A 25,438-nucleotide genomic window follows, 5' to 3' on the forward strand; every position below is an offset into this window, starting at 1 on the left:
TATGTATCTGTGTGGTGTAAGGGCTTCATAATGCAATGTGTTTTTGAGTCGGCAAACAAGCCAGCTGTTGGAATGGAATTAAGTGTTTAATTTTTTTTTTTTTTAAATGGAGCAACTATCTGGGGCTATTGTGGCTATATAGAAAGCGCTGGATTAGTGCCACAGGGATATGCATTTTGATTATATATAAAAGGTCAGATTAAAGCAGCCTTACCAAACTGGGTTCAAGAAGCATAGTAGTGACGTGTGTAAATATGTACAGCAAACGTATTACTGTCAGTGCTGTATAAAAAGCAGCGCAGTATTACTGTCAGGGCTGTAATCCACTGCATCTGAATCTCACTTGCTGGCTATAAGAACGGGTTAATCCCGCCGCCTCCCGTTACAGTCGTTGCGCGTCGGACGGTGTTTCCATGGAGGACGCCAGTTATCTCCCGGTGCTTGTCAATCATCGGGTGACGTCACCCAGAGCCCCAGCGTTTCCGGCGGGGTGGGCGGGGCCCTGTGTTCAGGTCTGGATTCACTCGCTGACGAGGCTGAGAGAGACACAGGGGTTGGATGGACGAGCCATCAGTCATATTCCACACACTTGTACAGTTGGGAGCTGCTTAGAAAAAAGGGATTGGATTCCCAGCCCCCTCCCAAAAAAATAAAAAATATGTCATAGCAAAAATATAAATATTTACAGCATATTATTGTTAGCAAGCCGCTGCAGATGCAAGACATTGCGACAGAGCCGTGGACGACACTGAACAACAAGCCGCTGCCAACCCCAAGTGGAAAGTACAGATTTGTTTCGGATTAAAATAAATGGGACCGGCTGGGCCTCGATTCTGAAAGCAAGGGACCCTGCGTTGCCTCCAATCATAACAAGTACAGCAGATCTAGAACAATGCAGGATTTACTTTGATTGTGCACGTCCGAGATGTTCTTTTCTCGCCACGTCTAGATACACCCTTTCCCCCCAGTTCTCGTAAGGCTTTGCGCTCATCGGGTCTTTTCGTGCAAGTGGAATTGTCGCGGTTCTTGTTGCTGAAACATGTCAGCGAAGGTGAGGCTGAAGAAGTTGGAGCAACTTCTCTTGGATGGTCATTTGAAGAATGAAAGTTCTCTCAGCGTAGAGACGCTCTTGGATATTTTGATCTGTTTGTATAACGAATGCAGCAATTCGCCCCTCAGAAGAGAGAAGAATGTGTCCGAGTTTCTGGAATGGGGTAAGTATTCGTGTCGGGGCCGCAGCGCTGTACTGCTCGTGTTATAAGCATCCATGTTCACTCATCCAGTTAAGTTTCGATACGGGTTTGGTTCAAGCCTCTGTTGCCTTAAATAGCTGGGTGAGAATGTAAAATCTTAACCCGACCTAAGTGCACCGCAAGCAAGGTGATGATGGAAAGTGTTATCCATGTACATTGTACAGTACCGTGTCCACACAGCTGTGCACTGACCGACTCCATAACATGCGCAATCGAATCGTTTTGCATGGAAACGCGTTTTGTTTTTCATTGTAAAGTTGCAGGCGGTTTTGTGCGTGGGGTAGAAAAAAATGCCTGTTTTGGGGAACGAAGCTCTGCTATGCACATGATGTTCAGATTGACAGTCCCGTGTGATCCTTTAATCAAAAGAATCGCCCTGAAGCTTATTGTTAGCAATTATGGAATTATATTCACTCATGCAGCCAATGTTACTTTATCAGTTGAAATGTAAAATACTAATTCTGAGGTTATTGCAATAGCAGAACTTAGGCATATAACCTTTGGCACATTTGTTGCTTTTTTGTTGTATTTATTTCGTTGTTTATTCATTTCTTTCACTAAATTGACATTTCGGCCTACAGTGACTTCTGTATTCCCAGCAAGTGAAGCCGGTTCTCCTGCTCTGTGTCCTCCTATACCGAGTTACACGTTGAGAGGGTTCGCTTCCTGCAGTGTTGTATTGATGTCAGTAATAGGATTACTAGTGAGTGGAATGCACAGTGATTACAAAGGTACCACAAAATGAACCTGTCAGGACAACTGAGGAAGTCGGCACCTCCGGTCACTTTTTTTAAATTAACAAAAAGGCTTATTCGCTGCTAAACATGAACTACTTTAGATGTGCAATGACTGCAGTATAGGATACTGACCTTGAGGTTAGGGTTTCGGTTCACGGAGAGGATTATTCATTGTTTTATTAACAATAATATGATAGCCAATCAGAGTGCAGTGTCCTGACAGCAGAATTTAGTGTTACCTTTGTAAGGACCTCCTGAAATGTGGCCTTGGTGGATGCACTGGACTGGGCATTATCCTCCTCTGCCCAGATACTGCACACTGGCATTGTGAGCAGCCCTGTGGATAATGAACACACTGGCATTGTGAACAGCCCTGTGGATAATGAACACACTGGCACTGTGAACAGCCCTGTGGATAATGAACACACTGGCACTGTGAACAGCCCTGTGGATAATGAACACACTGACATTGTGAACAGCCCTGTGGATAATAAACACACTGGCATTGTGAGCAGCCCTGTGGATAATAAACACACTGGCATTGTGAGCAGCCCTGTGGATAATAAACACACTGGCATTGTGAACAGCCCTGTGGATAATAAACACACTGGCATTGTGAACAGCCCTGTGGATAATAAACACAATGGCATTGTGAGCAGCCCTGTGGATAATAAACACGCTGGCATTGTGAACAGCCCTGTGGATAATAAACACGCTGGCATTGTGAACAGCCCTGTGGATAATGAACACGCTGGCATTGTGAACAGCCCTGCGGATAATGAACACACTGGCATTGTGAACAGCCCTGTGGATAATAAACACACTGGCATTGTGAGCAGCCCTGTGGATAATAAACACACTGGCATTGTGAGCAGCCCTGTGGATAATAAACACACTGGCATTGTGAACAGCCCTGTGGATAATAAACACACTGGCACTGCGATATGTTCAAAATCCAGAAATAGCTGAATTATCTGCTTGTTACAGTACGCAGGATTTGGGGTTGTCTTGTGATACTAGTAGATTACTAATAACAACAAGTCTAACAGGAGTTCAAGGGCAGCCATAAAACTGACTCCTCATGGTGTTCTTGCTACAATGCAGTCTTGCATTCCAGGAACCTTTGATGTATCAGATAAATGAGCAATGTTTCAATGCTGCTAGATCTGAGAGAGGGTTCAATGTTTCTGTATTTGTGCTTTATTTTTTTATGGAAAGCATAACTACAGGTTGCATTTTGTCCCAGGGGTCTGCTTGTCTGTCTGTCTATCTGCCTGCTTGCCTGTCTGTCTTTAAGAAAAGTAGTTCAGATGTTTTGGGTGAAAGGTTGCGCATACCACTGCCTGTCTTCACTTTAATATAGTGCAATTAAATTAAAATGAAAACATTCACATGATAATATTTTAAGCAAACAAATCCAGCGTAGCTGGTATTTTTCACATCTGATAATCTGGTCACCATTTCATCTCTTAATTTAAATAAAGAAATAAAGTCAGTGTTGCCTTCCTTGTTTCAGTTAGTAAGCTGGTCACCTGACTCTTCACAGCAATGGCCTGGAGAATTGCATTTATTCACTGCAATTTCCTCTGAAAACATACTTTGTGTTGCATTATTGTGCATAGCAGAGTGTGTATTCATACAAGCATAGTGCTGGAGAGCCATGGCAAGGGTTAGCAAAGCTATGCCCTGCTCAGAGTCCCACCGCTGGTTAAGCAGGTCAGTCCGGCACATCATCTGTATTGGGGAACATTTCAAACAGTAGCAGTGACCATTAGAGTTAATCTCACTTCTATTTCACTGCTGCGTCACATAATCTTGTTCAATTTTTAAACAAAAATGTAAAAAAGTATATGTATATGTGTGTGTGTGTATGTGTGTATATATATATATATATATATATATATATATATATATATATATATATATATATGTATGTATGTATATATATATATATATATATATGTATATAGTGTGTATATATATATATATATATATGTATATATATATATAGTACCAGTCAAAAGTTTGAGTACACCTGCTTGAAACCAGGTTTTTCATGATTATCTAGGCTTTTAACTGTATAAACTTGTCTATAAACACTAATTTCATTGTATGATACATGTACTTATATAAGCTGATAATCATAAGTGAATTGCATTAATAAATGTAATTTAAATGAAAATGTAAATCTTGTCAATTTCAATGAAATGGTCACCCAAAGCAAGGGGATTTCAGTCTGAAGCCCAAGTCAGTTAAAAGTCTGAAATATGTATAACACTGTTTTAGAACACTGGCCTAAGTATAAACATGTCTTTGTTACATGTTCTCTGAATTAACTAGCATGTTACCTAATTAACCTTTTGTCACCAATTATTGTTAACAGGTGAGGGTCCATGATTACTATAAATATAGGTAGCATAGGCACAAGTTTGTCATTCCTGAATGTAAGGGAGCAGAAAATGGCAAAATACGCTCAGTTAAGCAAAGAAAAAAAAAAAAAGACAGTCTGTAATTACTTTAAGAAATGAAGGTCAATCTTTAAGACAAATTGCAAGAACTTTGCAAGTGTTGTAACTGCTGTGGCCAAGACCATCAAACGATTTGAAGAAACTGGTACTCGTGAGGACTGAACAAGGTCAGGCAGCCCAAGGGTGACCTCAGAATCAGAGAACAAGTTAATTCGAGTCACAAGTCTGCAAAACTGGCCATTAACTGCCCCTGAAATACAAGTAGCTAAATGCTACTAGAAGTACAGATGTTTCAACATCAACTGTTCAGAGGAGATTGCGTGAAGCTGGCCTAACTGGAAGAATTGCTGCAAAGAAACCATTGTTAAGAGTGCAGAATAAGAGGAAGAGACTTGCCTGGGCCAAAAAACACAGAAACTGGATGTTTGAGGAGTGGAAGTCTGTCTTATGGACTGATGAGTCAAAATTTGAAATATTTGGGTCCAACCACTGAATATTTATAAGACGCAGAGAGGTTGAGCGCATGAGTTCTGCATGTGTGGTTCCCACTGTCAAGCATGGAGGAGGCAGTGTCATGGTCTGGGGTTGCTTTCCTGGTGACAAAGTCCATGGCAAGCTCAACCAGCATCATAGCATACTTCAGAGGCATGCCATTCCATCAGGATTACGGCTAGTTGGGCAGTCCTTCATTCTTCAGCAAGATAATGACCCGAAACACACCTCAAAGTTGTGCAAGAACTATCTGGCAAAGAAGGAAAGTGAAGGACAACTCAATCTAATGACGTGGCCTGCCCAGTCTCCAGACCTCAATCTCATAGAACTTATATGGGACGAACTGGACAGAAGAGTCAAAGCAAAGCTACCCACAAGTGCCCTACATCTCTGGGAATTGCTGCAGAAGAGCTGGGAAGCATGTCGGGTGATTTCCTGCTGAAACTTGTTAACCGAATGCCTCGTGTTTGTGAGACTGTTATTAAGGCAAAGGGTGGCTATTTTGAGGAATCCAAGATTTAGAGACACTTTTCAATTTTCTTGAACATTGCTTTGATACTCCTTATGTTTTGTTTTGTATATTGTGACATGTGTTTTCATTTTCAAGTATTTATAGAAATGTATGTGACGTAAAACAGTTAATTATGAAAAAAAACTAGTTTCCAGCAAGTGTTCTCAAACTTGTGACTGGTACTGTATGTATAATCTATCTATGAAAATATCAACGTCTTTACATTCTTCCATAGTTTGCCCACACATAATTAGAGGTACTTTACCTTTACAGGTAACACAGCGTTAGCTCTGGTATTGAAGTAAATGAAAGCTACAGTGTAGGTGTGAATTACTTTAGCTAGAGTAAGCACCCAGAGTCCCATTGCAAGATCCCACTACAGTGTCTGGAATGGTTTCTCCTGGTGACTAATAGCTCACAGTCACTGGGCTACTCTCTGGAAGCGATTGGGCTACTCTGATTAACGTCTCAGTGTCTTGACTGTTAGTGGCAAATAAGTGAGCCAATAAAGGTGGCAGTGCTGGAAAAGGCTGGGAATGGGAGACAGCTGGTGCAGGGTAATAGATTAACCCTCATGTGAGGATTGGGCAGGCCTGCTTTCAGCTTCCCTCCAATATCCCTGCTACTTAAGTGCACCATAGTAGAGCACGGGCAAGGTTCCTGACAATCGATTCATATTTGAGAACCCCTTTGTGGCCTCCAGCCTGGCTGACTGGATGCGAGCTGGTTAATTCAACTCCACGTGCACAAATGGAAGTGGTCTTTGTCAGTGGATTTGACAAGCCATTGTTTGGTCTTGATAGGCCACTTCAGATATTGTTCAAAGTGCTTTAAAAGCATTACTGTAATGTATGGCAAGAATAAAAAACAAAGGTGTTTGTTGCAGGTGCATTGGATTCTATGGAATCATTTTTTCCTGCCAGTTAAACTGAATCGTTGACATGCAATCACATTACCAGAGCTGCAGTACAGCTACATCCTCAAATAGTAGATATGTGTATATACTTTTTTACTGCTTGCTCAAATCTTTATTAAACAAAGATTTGGACTGTAGCTTTGAGAACAGTCTGGATTCCCCCCCCCCCCCATCCATCCCTCTGTTTATTGAATAGGGGCACTTAGCTGTTCGGGAGAGACCTAGCTGGGAGATGGGAGTGCATTTTTAGAAATGTGAAAATCCCTTAATGTAAAAAGAGAAGGCAATTAGACCTATTGCCCTTGGGCAAAAGCACTGTGAAGGTCCCACTTTGAGATACCAGTAGTGTGGAACAAGTGTGAAACTCGATGAATATTGTGAGTGTGAAACCAGTCTGAAACTCTATGAATATTGTGAGTGTGGAACCAGTCTGAAACTCGATTAAATATTGTGAGTGTGGAACCAGTCTGAAACTCGATTAAATATTGTGAGTGTGGAACCAGTGTGAAACTCGATTGAATATTGTGAGTGTGGAACCAGTGTGAAACTCGATTGAATATTGTGAGTGTGGAACCAGTGTGAAACTCGATTGAAAATTGTGAGTTCTACAAAGTGGCTCATTGTTGATTTACTTGGCCCGTCTTTCTAGACCAATGCCCTGCTTTTAATTCTTCTGAAACATTACATAAACTTTCATTGGGTTTGTTGGAGACCAGGCACGTCAGATGGTGATGACACAGCCCTGTAGAATACTGTCTTGCAGTCCCGGGCCTCTGAATGCATGTACTGTACCTGCTCTAGTCCTGCCCAAGTGTGGCATCAGCCCCCTTTTTAACAGGCATTGTAAATGTGATCTGCTTTTCATTCTGTTACGAGGAGAGGGAATACTACAGTAAAACCTTGTGCTTTGCACTTCGATAGGATCTGAATTAGTACATGCAGGGAATTGGGTGGAAACCACAGCACTGCATGCCAAGGATAGTAACTGAATGTCACTGCCTGCTCCAGTGCAGTATGCAGCAGGATCTGTGTGCACCAGCTTTTCAGAGGGATTCAGATCCACTTCATGCCTCCGGGCCCACTCCCAAACAGAGTACAGTAAGACTTTTAACAGGGCTGTTAATTCTGTTGCTCACTGCAGCTTCCTTCCTAATGTCATAAACAAAGGGAGCAGCCAGCCTTGCCAGACCGGTTTACTGCTCATGATGTGTTTATACATTGACATGTGTCTATGGTAACACTGCTGTGAACAATAGGACACCATGCCTTTAAGTAGAGTGCTAATAAAACTGCTTTGCCTCGTCACATGCCTTCTGTGAAAGAAGTGGCTGGTTGAGGACTGCCTAGGGCAGGGCGTTAGCTTTCATTTACCTTTTGTGTGGAATCCGTGCTTACTGTAGGAAGCGCTTGAATAAACTGGGTCTGTGTTTGAAAAAGCAAAGAGCAGCCAACTGCTGTATTGGCATTTAGAATAAGGTAAGAGCAAAAACATTTAGAATACAGTAAGAGCAAAAACATTTAGAATACAGTAAGAGCAAAAACATTTAGAATACACAGATTCTCCGTTTTTGTATCTTATGTCATTCTCGTTTTATGTCTAACATTTGACCCCAAGCACACCCACACTTAACGTTCGTTGTCGCGTCAGACTTGTGTCTGATGCCACTAGTTATACGGTAATTTTATGCCATTCTCGTTTTGTAAAAACGTCATTTGTCATCTCCGTTCTTTCGAACAACCTTCTAGTAGGCCGCATCTGTTTTGGACTAATCTCTTAGGCACATCGTCCTTCGTTGTAATCTCGAACGAAAAAAAAAAAAAAAAAAAAAAAACAGAAAGAAAACTCCATGCGCTGCACCAAGTAGCCGAGGCTCCTGGACAGATTTCACTCTTTCAAGAAGTTCAAATACTGCACTCTGTGTTTTTCTAAAGCAAAGCCATGTTTGAGGGGCTGCCAGTTCTGCTCTAATGGCTAATATGTCAGGGTGCTGTCAGAACTGGTCAGTAGGGGCTGTCTTCCACTGTGACAGTCTGTCCCATTTCAGGAGCAAAGAGGGAAAGACCCCGAGTGTACTGAGAGTTACTGAACTCTTAAAGCACCCAGAACTGCTACCTTTCTGTGGTGTCCAAGGGGACCCCACTCACAGCACCAGTTTGTTCTCTTTGAAAACACGGGTAAGGTAAAAATTGCTAGTGGAGGAAGGCATTCGTCTGAAGGAGGTTTTTTTACCTTCACAGTGTATTTAGTCTTGGAAGTTGTTTTACTGGCAGAATTGAAACAAACAGACGGCCTGTGTTGCACAGCACTGAGGAAGGCATGAGCCTCAATGTTGCAGTTTGGGGTTTGCTGCTGCAGCACCTGACTGCACTTCTATAGTGGAGCTGCTGGGGATGCTTCTTGGCAGGCTTGTTAATACATTTGAGATGAAAATGAACGACTCATTTTAATTTTGTTTATTACAGTACTTTGAACTCTTGGCACAAACATTGCTGTTTATGGAACTGGAATTTGCACTTTGTCCAGTCCCTCTCAGACTGTCATTATTGTAACTCTTGCGTTACTACTTTTAAAATTCCTTGTTTGGTGTCTCAGCGGGCTGCGCTTGAACAGAAGTAAACCTGTTTGAAGAGGATATTGCTCTTTTTCCATGTGAAATGCAGAGTGTGCGTAAAGTGTAGTTGGTCTCATAAGAAACTGTTATATGACCAGACCCCTGGTGCCTGTGTTGATACTGTAACCCAGGGAAAGCTGCCATTACTCTAAATAAAAGCTTTCTTAAAAGGGATTTACTCCACCTTCACTTAATGCAATGCTCAGTGGTTTGGAAATGCTTTATACAGGCATGTGTATCCCCTTCACATACCATGCAGCTCATGTTACAGCGGTGAGTAATATCGCACTGTAATTCTTTATACAGACGTGAGTATTCCCTTCACATACCATGCAGCTCATGTTACAGCTCTGTAGTGCTTTATACAGGCATGTGTATCCCCTTCACATACCATGCAGCTCATGTTACAGCAATGAGTAAAACAGCACTGTAATGCTTTATACAGACGTGTGTATTCCCTTCACATACCATGCAGCTCATGTTACAGCTCTGTAATGCTTTATACAGGCATGTGTATCCCCTTCACATACCATGCAGCTCATGTTACAGCACTGCTTAGTATTGCTGCCCTGTTTTGGTTTAGCTCCACCCTCACAGAAGCAAACTCCTGCTCTGGCACTGTGTTCAAATGCTGAAGTAACCAGAGTGCATGCGGAGCAGCTGGATGCAAGTTCAAGCCTTATATAGTGAGAGCAGCGTGTGACAAAATAAATCCAGCAAGTTAAAAGCAAGCTGTGGAATGCAGGCTGAGTGAAGTTTCCCTGGGGAAACCCTTAGTACTGAGTGAGTGACAGTGACCCGGCTGAGCTGTGTTATCTCCGGCAGTCCAGGGCTGTGCGCTGGTGCTCATTTTACATTTCCAAGTTCATTTATAATCATTTTTCACATTTATTTTGTATCGTGAGATGCAGAGCAGCAATAAAGCCTTCCGCTCTATTGATTATTCTTGCACTAGAGTACTGTCACTCTGTCTTTACATCTAGAAAGGATTTTATTTTAAATATAGTTCAGCCAATTGTATTTTGCAGCAGTACTGTACACTGCGGTAGTTTGGAAACCCAACACCATGACCACATTTCATGCTGTTTAATGTGCAAGTTGGAAAGTGCTCTGTACAGTTCAGACAGCGGAAGGTCCCAGTTGTTTAAACCCTCGTCTGCGTGTGATCAGTGAGAATAGCCAGACCTGCATCAGCCCAGTGTACCTGCCAGTGCTGCACAGTGCGTACCTGTTCTGTGGTAATCCCCTAGTGGTTCTGTAAAGCATGCTTTGAAATTCCTGAGCATCCATGTTTATAGAGCAGATATCTCTCACAGAAGAGAGAAGAGCAGGGTTGTGGTTCAGATGCAATAATAGCTGTTAGAGCAACTGTAAGGGCAGTATTGCAGGAAAGGGAGCTGAACTATAAATTCAGACATCCGATAACCAAATCTGTTTCGTTGCATAAACTTTGTGCCACTGTGTTTTCCTTTACACTGCAGTCTGTATTGGCTCACCTAGAAATCTACAAACATTCAAAATACTTCATTTCATTCATGTTACAGACTACTGAGGCCCTTTCAGCCAGTCAGAGTGCTGCTGTCACCTGCTGTATTCCAGGACACATGACAGAGAAGCCGAATTGCATGTTTCATTTTTACAGAGCTGTATTCTAGGACACATGACAGAGAAGCTGAATTGCACATTTAGTTTTTACCGTGCTGTATTCTCGGGGCCGGTATGGTTCACTGAGGCACGTTTCAGAATTCCATTCAGCTGCGCAGTCAGTTCCAAACGATGACATCACAATCAGCCACGACTGTAACCCAGCCGCTTACCAGTTTCATCAACCTCGATGAAAATCACATTGGACTAAATAAAGCTGGCCATGAATAGAAATCAAAATCAATCAACCTTTATTTAATATAGCGCCTTTCACAAAAGCAGTGCCTCAAAGCACTTTACATGGCTAGAACAGAAAATACAAGCAGGAAATACAGTAATCCCAGTAAATGAAAATATGAGAAGGAGAGTAAATACATAAACAAATAGATAAAACAGAAGGAAATAAAAACGAGATATCCACTCAGGTACTCCACTTCCTATGTGAGTGCAGAAGTATTAGTTCTGGCTGTTTCACAGACACAATCCAAACATCAGTGGCTGATCTAACTGTTTCCCTTTCTGCGGCGAAGGAGCACAAAGAAAAGACCATTGAGACAGGTGTGAAGTTTAATGACTGCTCGCGGCGCAGCCTGGATACGTGGCATTCTGGGGGTTTCTCATGACCTCAGCAACCTTGTGACCTCTGACAGAAAGTTCACTCAACAAAGCTAAAGTTGCAGTCTTCCCATTGGCCAGAGCACTACTGCTGTAGTCTGACTGCTATAGTAACTGCTTTCATTAGCGCATTGATTTAGTGCTTGTGGTGCTCCATCATCAAGCTGAGCCAGCTTTAAAACGACCCCCCTGAATATCCTTTATGTGAAATGACATCAGCAGTTTACTGAGCAGCTCTCCTCTGCAGCCATTAATATTGTGGTAATATTGTGGTAAAACTGTTGTGAACATTTCCTGTGTTCATCAAACCAGAGTGAAGCAAATTCCCACCCACCGTTTCAAACTTTTTTTTTTTTTTTTTTTTTGGTTCAGGAAACACACATTTTCTTCTTTTGCTTCCAAGGGAAATGCTTATTGCACTTCACAGTTTGGGTCCATAGCGTCTTTAAGGACTGGTTAAACAGACGCAGCTGTATAAAGCTTGGGATCCTGCTAAAAGCCATGCTTGTAATTCTGCAGCATGCATTGCTGTCAACAGGAGCACTAAGGAATGTGCAGAGTTTGCATAGAAAGAGCACCCGAGCTAACAGAACTTGTGAAAAAATGCAAACTGTAGAATCCAAGATCTGGAAAAGTGGCTGGACAGTAAAGACGCAATTGTGGTAGAAGTTTTTCTGAAGAGAGTTGGGATAAATATAGGATCCTGACAACGAATGAATAATATGTAGAAGTGCTGGTAGGAAGTCAGCAGACTCTTTGTCTGATGCAGCTATGACTGCTGCCTCATTGCTCAAGCTTTGCTTTCTTGGTAAAGTGTCTGCCTGGCTGTGCCACACACTCATTCTCCCACTGTTGCATATCGTATCATTATTGTAAATGATCTGCAGTGCTAAACGGGGCTCTGATGGTAATAGGATAGATCATTATTGTAAATGATCTGCAGTGCTAAACGGGGCTCTGATGGTAATAGGATAGATAATTATTGTAAATGATCTGCAGTGCTAAACGGGGTTCTGATGGTAATAGGATAGATCATTATTGTAAATGCTCTGCAGTGGTAAACGGGGCTCTGGTAATAGGATAGATCATTATTGTAAATGCTCTGCAGTGCTAAACGGGGCTCTGATGGTAATAGGATAGATCATTATTGTAAATGCTCTGCAGTGCTAAACGGGGCTCTGATGGTAATAGGATAGATCATTATTGTAAATGCTCTGCAGTGCTAAACGGGGCTCTGATGGTAATAGGATATGTTTATGATACCATTTCAAAGCAGTTACAGTGTTTTCTCACACCCACAGTACTGGTGTGGCTGTGAAGCGAATGTGACTCATTGTAGTGATGAGCAGACCTTCAGTTACTCAGTTGTGATTTTCACTTCTCTTGCATTAAGTCTAGGTGGAACCATGTCTTTTTTTAGAATGAAGTGAGCAGAAATTAGAATCGAAGTAAGTTCCAGATGTTCTGTGTTCTGACTCCAAACCTGCGAGCCTGGCTGTGCTGCAGGGTGAGAGCAGAGAGGGGCTGGATTGCTTGTGTGCAATCGCCAGACATGTGGCTGTTGCCAAAGGCTTTTCTTAACATTTAAAAAAAGGTTTAAAGTTTTGAAGTAAGCACTCTATTAAAAGGATATTTTTGTTTAAAGTATGTCAGATCCTCCTATTCCATTACGCCCCTCTGTACAATGTATGTTATGGTAAGTTGTGGAAGTCACAAGCACCCAGTCTGGTTGCTATGTGGTTAGGACAGTGTTCCTTCTTGGGAAAGTGTATGTGAATTCTGATTTGATATACTGGCAAACTCATTTCATTGTGATAGACATTGAAGGTCGACAGTAAGTGGATGAATCCAGCAGCTTGAACCTCCTTCCTCAAGCTCAAGAGGAGACCCTGGTTAAAGACGATTCAGTGTAGCGCTTGGTAGATATAGTGCAGCATTCCTAGAAGAGGGTGCCTTTAGAAACTTGGACTTCGCTGTGCAGATTTAATTATACTTTACTAATAAAATGCCTTAGGTGAACTGAGCACTCTGATTGGCTGGGATTCCGAGCCGTGGCACTCCGATTGGCTGGGATTCCGATCCGTGGCACTCTGATTTAATCAGCCTCGGTGTTGGAGGGAAGGGGGACACACTTGATGGAATGATTTCATTTCCTTATCAAATTGTAAAAGTGAAGTCTTGTGTTTATAGCTTGAGGAATGCAGAACAGATAAGGTTAAAGAGAGGGTGTGGTTAATCATGTTGATTTAGGGGATTTCAGGATTTGACACTGCTGTTCATCTGTCAACTTACTGTGTTTTCTTTAGTTTTTGTTCATAAATCTGTTTGTTTTTTAATAACCAATAGTGATGATAACCCATTTCCAAAAACACAATGGCACATGACATTGGATATTGAGCAAGAGCTCATTTTATACTAATAAAGCAGACTGTGCTTTCTGAGAGAATGAAATTAGTGCAAAGTGCTCCGATAAGACAGTAGCATTGCTGATAGGTTTGACCTACACAATCCCAGAGTAACCCAACAGTCCAGTATGGGATTCTCATTCGGGAGTCTTTGCTTGGGTTGCTGTAGGATAGAAAGTATCTCCAACCACCAAACCAATGTCGAAATAGTGCGGTGCGTCCGGTTCAATAATAAAGGAGACAGGAAACCCCACCGCTGCTACCGAAACCTGTGGTTTTAAACAATAAGAACAAGCTTTTTTATCTGAGAGTTTATGGATTTGTTTCCTCTAATAAAAGTGATTCATTTGCTCCAGTATCCGGAGCTCTGTGACTCTGGTTTAGTTGCTGCAGTATCCGGAGCTCTGTGACTCTGGTTTAGTTGCTGCAGTATCCGGCGCTCTGTGACTCTGGTTTAGTTGCTGCAGTATCCGGCACTCTGTGACTCTGGTTTGGTTGCTGCAGTATCCGGAGCTCTGTGACTCTGGTTTGGTTGCTGCAGTATCCGGAGCTCTGTGACTCTGGTTTGGTTGCTGCAGTATCCGGAGCTCTGTGACTCTGGTTTAGTTGCTGCAGTATCCGGAGCTCTGTGACTCTGGTTTAGTTGCTGCAGTATCCGGAGCTCTGTGACTCTGGTTTGGTTGCTGCAGTATCCGGAGCTCTGTGACTCTGGTTTAGTTGCTGCAGTATCCGGAGCTCTGTGACTCTGGTTTAGTTGCTGCAGTATCCGGAGCTCTGTGACTCTGGTTTAGTTGCTGCAGTATCCGGCGCTCTGTGACTCTGGTTTAGTTGCTGCAGTATCCGGCGCTCTGTGACTCTGGTTTAGTTGCTGCAGTATCCGGCGCTCTGTGACTCTGGTTTGGTTGCTGCAGTATCCGGCGCTCTGTGACTCTGGTTTAGTTGCTGCAGTATCCGGAGCTCTGTGACTCTGGTTTAGTTGCTGCAGTATCCGGCGCTCTGTGACTCTGGTTTAGTTGCTGCAGTATCCGGCGCTCTGTGACTCTGGTTTGGTTGCTGCAGTATCCGGCGCTCTGTGACTGGTTTAGTTGCTGCAGTATCCGGAGCTCTGTGACTCTGGTTTAGTTGCTGCAGTATCCGGAGCTCTGTGACTCTGGTTTAGTTGCTGCAGTATCCGGAGCTCTGTGACTCTGGTTTAGTTGCTGCAGTATCCGGAGCTCTGTGACTCTGGTTTAGTTGCTGCAGTATCCGGAGCTCTGTGACTCTGGTTTAGTTGCTGCAGTATCCGGAGCTCTGTGACTCTGGTTTAGTTGCTGCAGTATCCGGAGCTCTGTGACTCTGGTTTAGTTGCTGCAGTATCCGGAGCTCTGTGACTCTGGTTTAGTTGCTGCAGTATCCGGAGCTCTGTGACTCTGGTTTAGTTGCTGCAGTATCCGGAGCTCTGTGACTCTGGTTTAGTTGCTGCAGTATCCGGAGCTCTGTGACTCTGGTTTAGTTGCTGCAGTATCCGGAGCTCTGTGACTCTGGTTTAGTTGCTGCAGTATCCGGAGCTCTGTGACTCTGGTTTAGTTGCTGCAGTATCCGGAGCTCTGTGACTCTGGTTTAGTTGCTGCAGTATCCGGAGCTCTGTGACTCTGGTTTAGTTGCTGCAGTATCCGGAGCTCTGTGACTCTGGTTTAGTTGCTGCAGTATCCGGCGCTCTGTGACTCTGGTTTAGTTGCTGCAGTATCCGGAGCTCTGTGACTCTGGTTTAGTTGCTGCAGTATCCGGCGCTCTGTGACTCTGGTTTAGTTGCTGCAGTATCCGGAGCTCTGTGACTCTGGTTTAGTTGCTGCAGTATCCGGCGCTCTGTGACTCTGGTTTAGTTGCTGCAGTATCCGGAGCTCTGTGACTCTGGTTTAGTTGCTGCAGTATCCGGAGCTCTGTGACTCTGGTTTAGTTGCTGCAGTATCCGGAGCTCTGTGACTCTGGTTTAGTTGCTGCAGTATCCGGAGCTCTGTGACTCTGGTTTAGTTGCTGCAGTATCCGGCGCTCTGTGACTCTGGTTTAGTTGCTGCAGTATCCGGAGCTCTGTGACTCTGGTTTAGTTGCTGCAGTATCCGGCGCTCTGTGACTCTGGTTTTTAGTTGCTGCAGTATCCGGCGCTCTGTGACTCTGGTTTAGTTGCTGCAGTATCCGGCGCTCTGTGACTCTGGTTTAGTTGCTGCAGTATCCGGAGCTCTGTGACTCTGGTTTAGTTGCTGCAGTATCCGGCGCTCTGTGACTCTGGTTTAGTTGCTGCAGTATCGGGAGCTCTGTGACTGGTTTGGTTGCTGCAGTATCCGGAGCTCTGTGACTCTGGTTTAGTTGCTGCAGTATCCGGAGCTCTGTGACTCTGGTTTGGTTGCTGCAGTATCCGGAGCTCTGTGACTCTGGTTTAGTTGCTGCAGTATCCGGAGCTCTGTGACTCTGGTTTAGTTGCTGCAGTATCCGGAGCTCTGTGACTCTGGTTTAGTTGCTGCAGTATCCGGAGCTCTGTGACTCTGGTTTAGTTGCTGCAGTATCCGGAGCTCTGTGACTCTGGTTTGGTTGCTGCAGTATCCGGAGCTCTGTGACTCTGGTTTAGTTGCTGCAGTATCCGGAGCTCTGTGTCTCTGGTTTAGTTGCTGCAGTATCCGGAGCTCTGTGACTCTGGTTTGGTTGCTGCAGTATCCGGCGCTCTGTGACTCTGGTTTGGTTGCTGGTTTGGTTGCTGCAGTATCCGGAGCTCTGTGACTCTGGTTTAGTTGCTGCAGTATCCGGAGCTCTGTGACTCTGGTTTAGTTGCTGCAGTATCCGGAGCTCTGTGACTCTGGTTTAGTTGCTGCAGTATCCGGAGCTCTGTGACTCTGGTTTAGTTGCTGCAGTATCCGGAGCTCTGTGACTCTGGTTTAGTTGCTGCAGTATCCGGAGCTCTGTGACTCTGGTTTAGTTGCTGCAGTATCCGGAGCTCTGTGACTCTGGTTTAGTTGCTGCAGTATCCGGAGCTCTGTGACTCTGGTTTAGTTGCTGCAGTATCCGGAGCTCTGTGACTCTGGTTTAGTTGCTGCAGTATCCGGAGCTCTGTGACTCTGGTTTAGTTGCTGCAGTATCCGGAGCTCTGTGACTCTGGTTTAGTTGCTGCAGTATCCGGAGCTCTGTGACTCTGGTTTAGTTGCTGCAGTATCCGGAGCTCTGTGACTCTGGTTTAGTTGCTGCAGTATCCGGAGCTCTGTGACTCTGGTTTAGTTGCTGCAGTATCCGGAGCTCTGTGACTCTGGTTTAGTTGCTGCAGTATCCGGAGCTCTGTGACTCTGGTTTAGTTGCTGCAGTATCCGGAGCTCTGTGACTCTGGTTTAGTTGCTGCAGTATCCGGAGCTCTGTGACTCTGGTTTAGTTGCTGCAGTATCCGGAGCTCTGTGACTCTGGTTTAGTTGCTGCAGTATCCGGCGCTCTGTGACTCTGGTTTAGTTGCTGCAGTATCCGGCGCTCTGTGACTCTGGTTTAGTTGCTGCAGTATCCGGCGCTCTGTGACTCTGGTTTAGTTGCTGCAGTATCCGGAGCTCTGTGACTCTGGTTTAGTTGCTGCAGTATCCGGAGCTCTGTGACTCTGGTTTAGTTGCTGCAGTATCCGGAGCTCTGTGACTCTGGTTTAGTTGCTGCAGTATCCGGAGCTCTGTGACTCTGGTTTAGTTGCTGCAGTATCCGGAGCTCTGTGACTCTGGTTTAGTTGCTGCAGTATCCGGTGCTCTGTGACTCTGGTTTAGTTGCTGCAGTATCCGGAGCTCTGTGACTCTGGTTTAGTTGCTGCAGTATCCGGCGCTCTGTGACTCTGGTTTAGTTGCTGCAGTATCCGGCGCTCTGTGACTCTGGTTTAGTTGCTGCAGTATCCGGCGCTCTGTGACTCTGGTTTAGTTGCTGCAGTATCCGGAGCTCTGTGACTCTGGTTTAGTTGCTGCAGTATCCGGCGCTCTGTGACTCTGGTTTAGTTGCTGCAGTATCCGGAGCTCTGTGACTCTGGTTTGGTTGCTGCAGTATCCGGAGCTCTGTGACTCTGGTTTAGTTGCTGCAGTATCCGGAGCTCTGTGACTCTGGTTTGGTTGCTGCAGTATCCGGAGCTCTGTGACTCTGGTTTAGTTGCTGCAGTATCCGGAGCTCTGTGACTGGTTTAGTTGCTGCAGTATCCGGAGCTCTGTGACTCTGGTTTAGTTGCTGCAGTATCCGGAGCTCTGTGACTCTGGTTTAGTTGCTGCAGTATCCGGAGCTCTGTGACTCTGGTTTAGTTGCTGCAGTATCCGGAGCTCTGTGACTCTGGTTTGGTTGCTGCAGTATCCGGAGCTCTGTGACTCTGGTTTAGTTGCTGCAGTATCCGGAGCTCTGTGACTCTGGTTTAGTTGCTGCAGTATCCGGAGCTCTGTGACTCTGGTTTAGTTGCTGCAGTATCCGGCGCTCTGTGACTCTGGTTTAGTTGCTGCAGTATCCGGAGCTCTGTGACTCTGGTTTAGTTTAGATTCTGATGCGCTCTGAAACTTGTTGTAAAGAATGTTCTAAGCAGGTTTCATCATGATTGGACAAGCAGTAAATTTTTAAACATGAGTGACATACGTACGCACAAGCACCTTGACTGCAGTTCCAATCGTTTGTCTGTTTGTGCTGATAGTGTCCAGTGGTAAGAGCAGTAGCTTTGCTCTACGGTTTTTCAAGAGAGGGTGAATGAGTCTAACATGCGGAGTTGTGAAAACACTCCTCTCTAATGTTCTGTTGACAGGTTTGCATTTGACATCAATATTTGAACGTTGTGAGTTTGTTTTATATTTTAGTTCTTAATAAGCCATTGGAGGTCTGGCATTGTAAACCGTGAATTTCATCCTGGCCTCAATACCTAGCTTTAGATATGACTCCAGTAACTAGTAAGTCTGGCACTCGCAAAGATCAGCTGATAAACTTCATGTGTGAAGCGGTCATCAGTCCAGATCTAAATAGCACCTCCCTTCTGTACAGTAGCTAGTCTGGCATGGATTCAAATGGGGAGCAAATGCAAGGTTTTGTTGCGTTTTATTTTTCTGCCATTTTATGATGCTTAGACATTAGTCACTATACTGTACAGCCACTGATCATAAATCAAGTTTAATAGGTTACATTTTAATATTTCTTTAATTGGCAAACAGTAATTAAGTGCAGGGCTGAAATGTGCTCTTAAAAAAATCACACAAGCAAATGTACGTAAGGCTGACAAAGTACTGGTAACACATGTTAGTGCGTCTCTCCAGGTGACTCCACAGGAGAAACTGAAAACCACTGTTAGCGATGAGCAGCTGCGGTAAGGCAAGGCCAGGCTTTGTAGAACTGAACGGAACATGCCTTGTATTGTATGAGTTCATTTTAATAGCAACATTAGGCCACTGGATTGTCATCCATAGCTTTTAATTTGCTTGTTGACTTTCTCCCTATTGTTAAGAGATTGGGTTGCAAGCAGCACACAGTGTTTAAACTGTTCTCTTGCGACTGTTTCCTTTCAGTCAGCCAGGTATTTACTTGAATAATAAAAACACCATTGACAGGGTGCTCTGAACTCAAACACGCAGTCACGCGCTCTCACACACACACTTGCGCTCTCACACACACACACGTGCTCTCACACACGCACACACTCTCACACGCATTCTAACACGCACTCTCACATGCACACGCATGCGCATTCACGCTCTCACATGCACGCATGTGCACGCAACATACTCATGCATGCATGCACTCGGAGAGAGACTTAAGTACTTGCTTATCATTAACTAGAACTGCTTCGAAGCTCTTAAATATACTTGAGTGTTACTTCTAGACTGAAACTTTGTTACGTGTGAGTGACAGTGTAATACAGCACATGTACTTTTCTGTCACGTTCGTTCATTTTAAAGTTGAATGTGCTTTGAAGCCAGAGAAGTGTGTGCTCTGCTGCTGCAGGTCTGCAGATACAATAGAAACCAGGGAAAGGGTCCCAGTCTGCTGTGGTTTAAACTGGCTTTCAACAGCCAGATATTCGCTGATTTTAAAACAACAAAACAAACCAATTCATTTTATATTTCGCTCGGAAAATGAACTAAATGACTTGTGTAGCTCTGCTGTCAGTCTGATTTGTCTTGCCAGGAACACTGTGTAAAGGAAGCTTAGGTCTCAATAGCCAATAGCGTCAAATCAGTAAAAAATAAATAAATAAATAAATAAAAAGATCCTGCACAAAATATGGCCTGACCCTTTTACAAACTACAACACTGTAAGCCAGCCTGTGGCTGTGAGCTCTGCTGGCTTTTACTGTAGCGAAGCAGCCCACACAAATACTCTCACAGCTTTCTATCCAAACTGCTCTAAAGCCCCTTTCTTCTAGTGGCAGTGTGTCCTGTTTACCTGAACACACCTCTTTACCTTCTCTTCTGTAACTGCCTCAATCACTCATTAAATACCACTGAAGCAGGATTCTAGTAGACAAAGTACAGTGTCACATTGAAGTGGAAAAAGAATAGCAAACATTTCTCATGCACCAGCACAGTGCTTCATGTAACGCCCTGTGATTCAGCCGTTTACATAGAGAATGAAATGAACGTCCTGCTAGTATCAGCAGCTGTAGAAAATGAAATGAACGTCCTGCTCTAATGGCAGAGCAGGAGGATGGTGGCTCAGTCTATCAATGTACTGCTGTATGCTACACTGGCGCTCTGTGTCTGTGTGTGTGTATATGTATGTGCGTGCGCGTGTGTGTGCCAGCGTGCTTTTCATTTTCAGGGTGAATTAAGCTCTTCAGATGATACTCCTGCTAACTCTGATGTCACTGTGGCAGGAGGTCTGTGCAGCTCATCTGTTCTGGTAGCTTGTGTGTGTGTCTGTTCTGTGTCAGACACCTGCACAGAATCTGCAGTTCTTCATTTAAAACAAACATTTCAAATCCTAGGCTGTTGTTGGAGACAATTGGAAGAGCACTAATAAGGAACTGTGCTTATTCTTCATGTTAAACATGTGAAGCCTGGAGTAAAAAAAGAAAGGGTTGAAGATGCAACATGTTTTATTGTTGAATTTTTTTATGTAGCAAAAGCAGAAAGTCTTTTCCATTTAAAAACCTTGCTTTGTTCTGTGAAATAAAACACATAGATCACTTTAAGTGGCTATGTAGTTGACTGTAGATCAGAAATGTTCCGAGGAGTCTGTTTTAGTTTCCTGAAGTAGTTTAAAAGCACAGTAGCCTAATTCAGATCATTTCAAGTAAATTAAAAAAGGAGACAGTTAGGTATTTCCAGTAGTCCATTCCTCCCAGTGGACGATGCCTTCTGCTCGGTTCCCATCTGCACGAGAAAGCCTGCTGTAAATCTCTGTCTTTCAGCTGCATTATCACATTAGCACTGAGCCCAGCTCCATCTGAAGCCCACAATTCAGTCTGCAACCAGGGCTTCAAAACCACGCTCACAGGGATAGCACTGCTAGGATTCTTTTCTGTTTACCCATCATTCATTTCAGATTCCTATCAGACCACTAGGACTGTGCTTCCCCTGCTGGGAATACATTGGGATGTTGGAATGCATGCGGTCTCATTTTTAAATGTGTTTGTTTTAAGAATGCAAGAACATGTACACAGGTGACTTGGAGAAGCCAGTGTTGTTTTGCTATAGGCAGTGCATTGCAGCAGTCTGCCCACCCAGTCTATTAGAAAGCTTTGTCTGTCGAAGGCGTGCCCACATTGTGTAGGGTCTGTGTGAAATGTTTTTAAGAACCGCTAATACCCTTGACACCTCGTTTATTCAAGAGGAGTTCCTCACTCTCTTAGTGGTCCTGTACATAAACGGACATGATGTGCTTTATGGTTACTGTAAGACAGAAGTGTGCTGTTTAAAACAGGGTTTGGCTAGTGATGTACAACTACAGTGGTGTGCTTCTGGGGCTCACTGTCTGCACACAGGTTTTGGCTAGTGATGTATAACTACAGTGGTGTGCTTCTGGGGCTCACTGTCTGCACACAGGTTTTGGCTAGTGATGTATAACTACAGTGGTGTGCTTCTGGGGCTCACTGTCTGCACACAGGTTTTGGCTAGTGATGTATAACTACAGTGGTGTGCTTCTGGGGCTCACTGTCTGCACACAGGTTTTGGCTAGTGATGTATAACTACAGTGGTGTGCTTCTGGGGCTCACTGTCTGCACACAAGGTTTGTCCACATATGGTAAAAAGCCCAGTCGTCTTATTAAAAAGCCCTGAACGGACAGGACGCATAAACTCCATTCCCATTAGTGGCTTGACCCTTTACCTGTGCTTCATGTGGCAGCCTGCGGGAGGCTGTATGACTAGTGTTTCTGAGAGCCAGTATACTGTAGAGGATAAAGGTGTGTTGAAGCACTTATCTGAGAAAGAGGGAACATAGTGGCTTCCTGACCAGACGACTAACAATCTTATCCCAGAGAGCACAACCTGGGAGATGAAGGAATACTGTGTCACGTTTTTTACCAAAGACAATTACTGATCAGTTTACAGTAGAGTCTGCTGTATCGCAGGGTGAATTCTCCTAATAAAGTGACCACACAAATTGAGCTTCATGGCTAGTGTGGTCTTCTAATGCATACTGTATATCTAATCACTTTAACGGAGTTCAGCCATTCGTCAGGACTGTGTTATTTACTGTATTACCAGCCTGCAACAGGCCAGCATTAATGAGACGTTTTCATTTTATTCTAGCTAATCTTTCAGTTGCAGGGGCTTCCGAGTGGCGCTCTATGTGGGTTGCAGGATATGCCCTATACCCTGGAGATCGCTGGTTCCAATCCAGGCTATTCCATTACTGACCATGGACGGGAGTTCCCAGGGGGCGGCGCACAATTGGCTGAGCGCCGCCCAGGGTGGGGGAGGGTTTTAATTCAGCCAGGGTGTCCTCGGCTCACCACGCACCAGCGCCCCCTGTAGTCTGGCTGGTCGCTTGTGGTTCTTGCCTGTAAGCTGCCCGGAGCTGTAATGTCCTCCAACGCTGTAGCTCCGAGGTGGCTGCATGGTGTCTGCAGTGTGTAAAGAGGCAGTCGGCTGGCTGATGGCACACTCTTCGGAGGACAGCGTGTGTTCGTCTTCTCCGCTCCCGAGTTAGCATGGGGGGGTAGTAGCAGTGAGCCGAGCTTAAATAATAACCTGGGAGAAAATAATAAAAAAATAATTGGTGACTACTGCATTAATAAAAAAAAAAAAATAATAATAATAAAAAATAATTGGTGACTACTGCATTAATAAAAAAAAAAAATAATAATAATAAAATAATTGACTGATGACGTAAAAATTTATTTTTTGTTTAATTATTGTTATTTTTATTAACCACTGACTAACTTGCGTAGCATTAATAAAAAAAAACAAATAAATAATAATAAAAAATAATAAGAACATAAGAACATAAGAAAGTTTACAAACGAGAGGAGGCCATTCAGCCCATCTTGCTCGTTTGGTTGTTAGTAGCTTATTGATCCCAAAATCTCATCAAGCAGCTTCTTGAAGGATCCCAGGGTGTCAGCTTCAACAACATTACTGGGGAGTTGATTCCAGACCCTCACAATTCTCTGTGTAAAAAAGTGTCTCCTATTTTCTGTTCTGAATGCCCCTTTTTCTAAACTCCATTTGTGACCCCTGGTCCTTGTTTCTTTTTTCAGGCTGAAAAAGTCCCTTGCGTCGACACTGTCAATACCTTTTAGAATTTTGAATGCTTGAATTAGGTCGCCACGTAGTCTTCTTTGTTCAAGACTGAACAGATTCAATTCTTTTAGCCTGTCTGCATATGACATGCCTTTTAAGCCCGGAATAATTCTGGTCGCTCTTCTTTGCACTCTTTCTAGAGCAGCAATATCTTTTTTATAGCGAGGTGACCAGAACTGCACACAATATTCAAGATGAGGTCTTACAAGTGCATTGTACAGTTTTAACATTACTTCCCTTGATTTAAATTCAACACTTTTCACAATGTATCCGAGCATCTTGTTAGCCTTTTTTATAGCTTCCCCACATTGCCTAGATGAAGACATTTCTGAGTCAACAAAAACTCCTAGGTCTTTTTCATAGATTCCTTCTCCAATTTCAATATCTCCCATATGATATTTATAATGTACATTTTTATTTCCTGCGTGCAGTACCTTACACTTTTCTCTATTAAATGTCATTTGCCATGTATCTGCCCAGTTCTGAATCTTGTCTAGATCATTTTGAATGACCTTTGCTGCTGCAACAGTGTTTGCCACTCCTCCTACTTTTGTGTCGTCTGCAAATTTAACAAGTTTGCTTACTATACCAGAATCTAAATCATTAATGTAGATTAGGAATAGCAGAGGACCTAATACTGATCCCTGTGGTACACCGCTGGTTACCACACTCCATTCTGAGGTTTTTCCTCTAATCAGTACTTTCTGTTTTCTACATGTTAACCACTCCCTAATCCATGTACATGTGTTTCCTTGAATCCCAACTGCGTTCAGTTTGAGAATTAATCTTTTGTGCGGGACTTTGTCAAAAGCTTTCTGGAAATCTAAATAAACCATGTCATATGCTTTGCAATTATCCATTATCGATGTTGCATCCTCAAAAAAATCAAGCAAGTTAGTTAGGCACGATCTCCCTTTCCTAAAACCATTGGTGACTACTGCATTAATAAAAATAAAACAAATAAATAATAATAAAAAATAATTGGTGACTACTGCATTAATAAAAATAAAACAAATAAATAATAATAAAAAATAATTGGTGACTACTGCATTAATAAAAATAAAACAAATAAATAATAATAAAAAATATTACAGTTGCAGATTGCAACACATTATGAGCGTGTTGACAGATTACTGTCAGGCTCTCTCCACTCAGGCAGTGGTCCTGGGCTTTTGTTAGGATGCAGGGTATGGATTGCTGTGCACTGACCCAGCTAAAGAAAAGACTCTCTCTGACCATCACTTTACGTGGACCTTTTAAATACCTGTTTAATGATCTGAAACGTCATGACGTTGTCATTAAACTCGTAAACCTGCAGCGAGAACCTCCTTCCAGTGTATTTGTATTGTGCTGCATTAGTGATGTTAATGAAGACTGAACCACACCAGCAGATGAATGTGCATTTCAGTGCTGCTGCCGTTAGATCATTTACTGAGTAGGTCTCAGTAAGAGTACTGCTGAAGGAATAGAATACAGAGGCTGTCTGCTTCCTCAAGTGGAGACAAGTTTATTTATATGCAGAACACAGATGTCTAGCTTGGGCTGTGTCTCTCTTTTAGTAGTTTATTTGTATATAGATCACTGATGTCCAGCTTGGGCTGTGTCTCTCTAGTAGGAGTTTTCTTCCTTGTAATCCAGGGCTCACAGAATCCAATAACCAGTATACATGTATATTTTATTCTGTATTATTATGCTTTTCTTGCAGTGAAACCTTTCACAACCGCAGTGAAGGAGATGAGACTCCATAGAGATGACTTTGAAATGTTGAAGGTTATTGGCAGAGGAGCATTCGGCGAGGTAAGAGGGTCTCCACTGTTACACACTGCACTTTGAAATATGAACGGCACTGTACTGTAATTGAGCCAATCATCCAGAACTATTAAACACTCGATAGTGCTCAGACTAAACTAATCCCATCAGCAGCTCTCGAGTAACAGCGCAAAACAGCAGACCACTAAACTACTGATAATATTTGAATATATGCAAGCTTTTGGGAGTCAGGAGGATGTACTGTCTGTCAGTTTAAACTGAGACTTCAGTCTGTTCCACACATGCGCCGCACACACACACAAACAGATGAGCGCACGCACACA

The 25,438-nt window shown here is 43.5% G+C and overlaps 1 protein-coding gene across 2 annotated transcripts in view; it reads left to right on the plus strand.

The window, feature by feature from the left end:
- The first annotated feature begins 542 nt into the window (after positions 1-542).
- Positions 543-25,438, plus strand: part of LOC121324843 (serine/threonine-protein kinase MRCK beta-like) — a 68,134-nt gene continuing 43,238 nt past the window's right edge. The window contains exons 1-2 of one of the 2 annotated variants that reach the window (XM_041267057.1): positions 543-1,214; positions 25,051-25,142. In XM_041267057.1, the coding sequence (XP_041122991.1) occupies positions 1,040-1,214; positions 25,051-25,142 (267 nt within the window). In that variant the 5' untranslated portion in view covers positions 543-1,039. The remainder of the gene's footprint in view (positions 1,215-25,050; positions 25,143-25,438) is intronic. The other variant, XM_041267058.1, reaches the window with a different exon arrangement.

This window comes from Polyodon spathula, chromosome 12 (genome assembly GCF_017654505.1).
Source record: "Polyodon spathula isolate WHYD16114869_AA chromosome 12, ASM1765450v1, whole genome shotgun sequence".
In the NCBI taxonomy this organism is placed as follows: Eukaryota; Metazoa; Chordata; class Actinopteri; order Acipenseriformes; family Polyodontidae; genus Polyodon; species Polyodon spathula.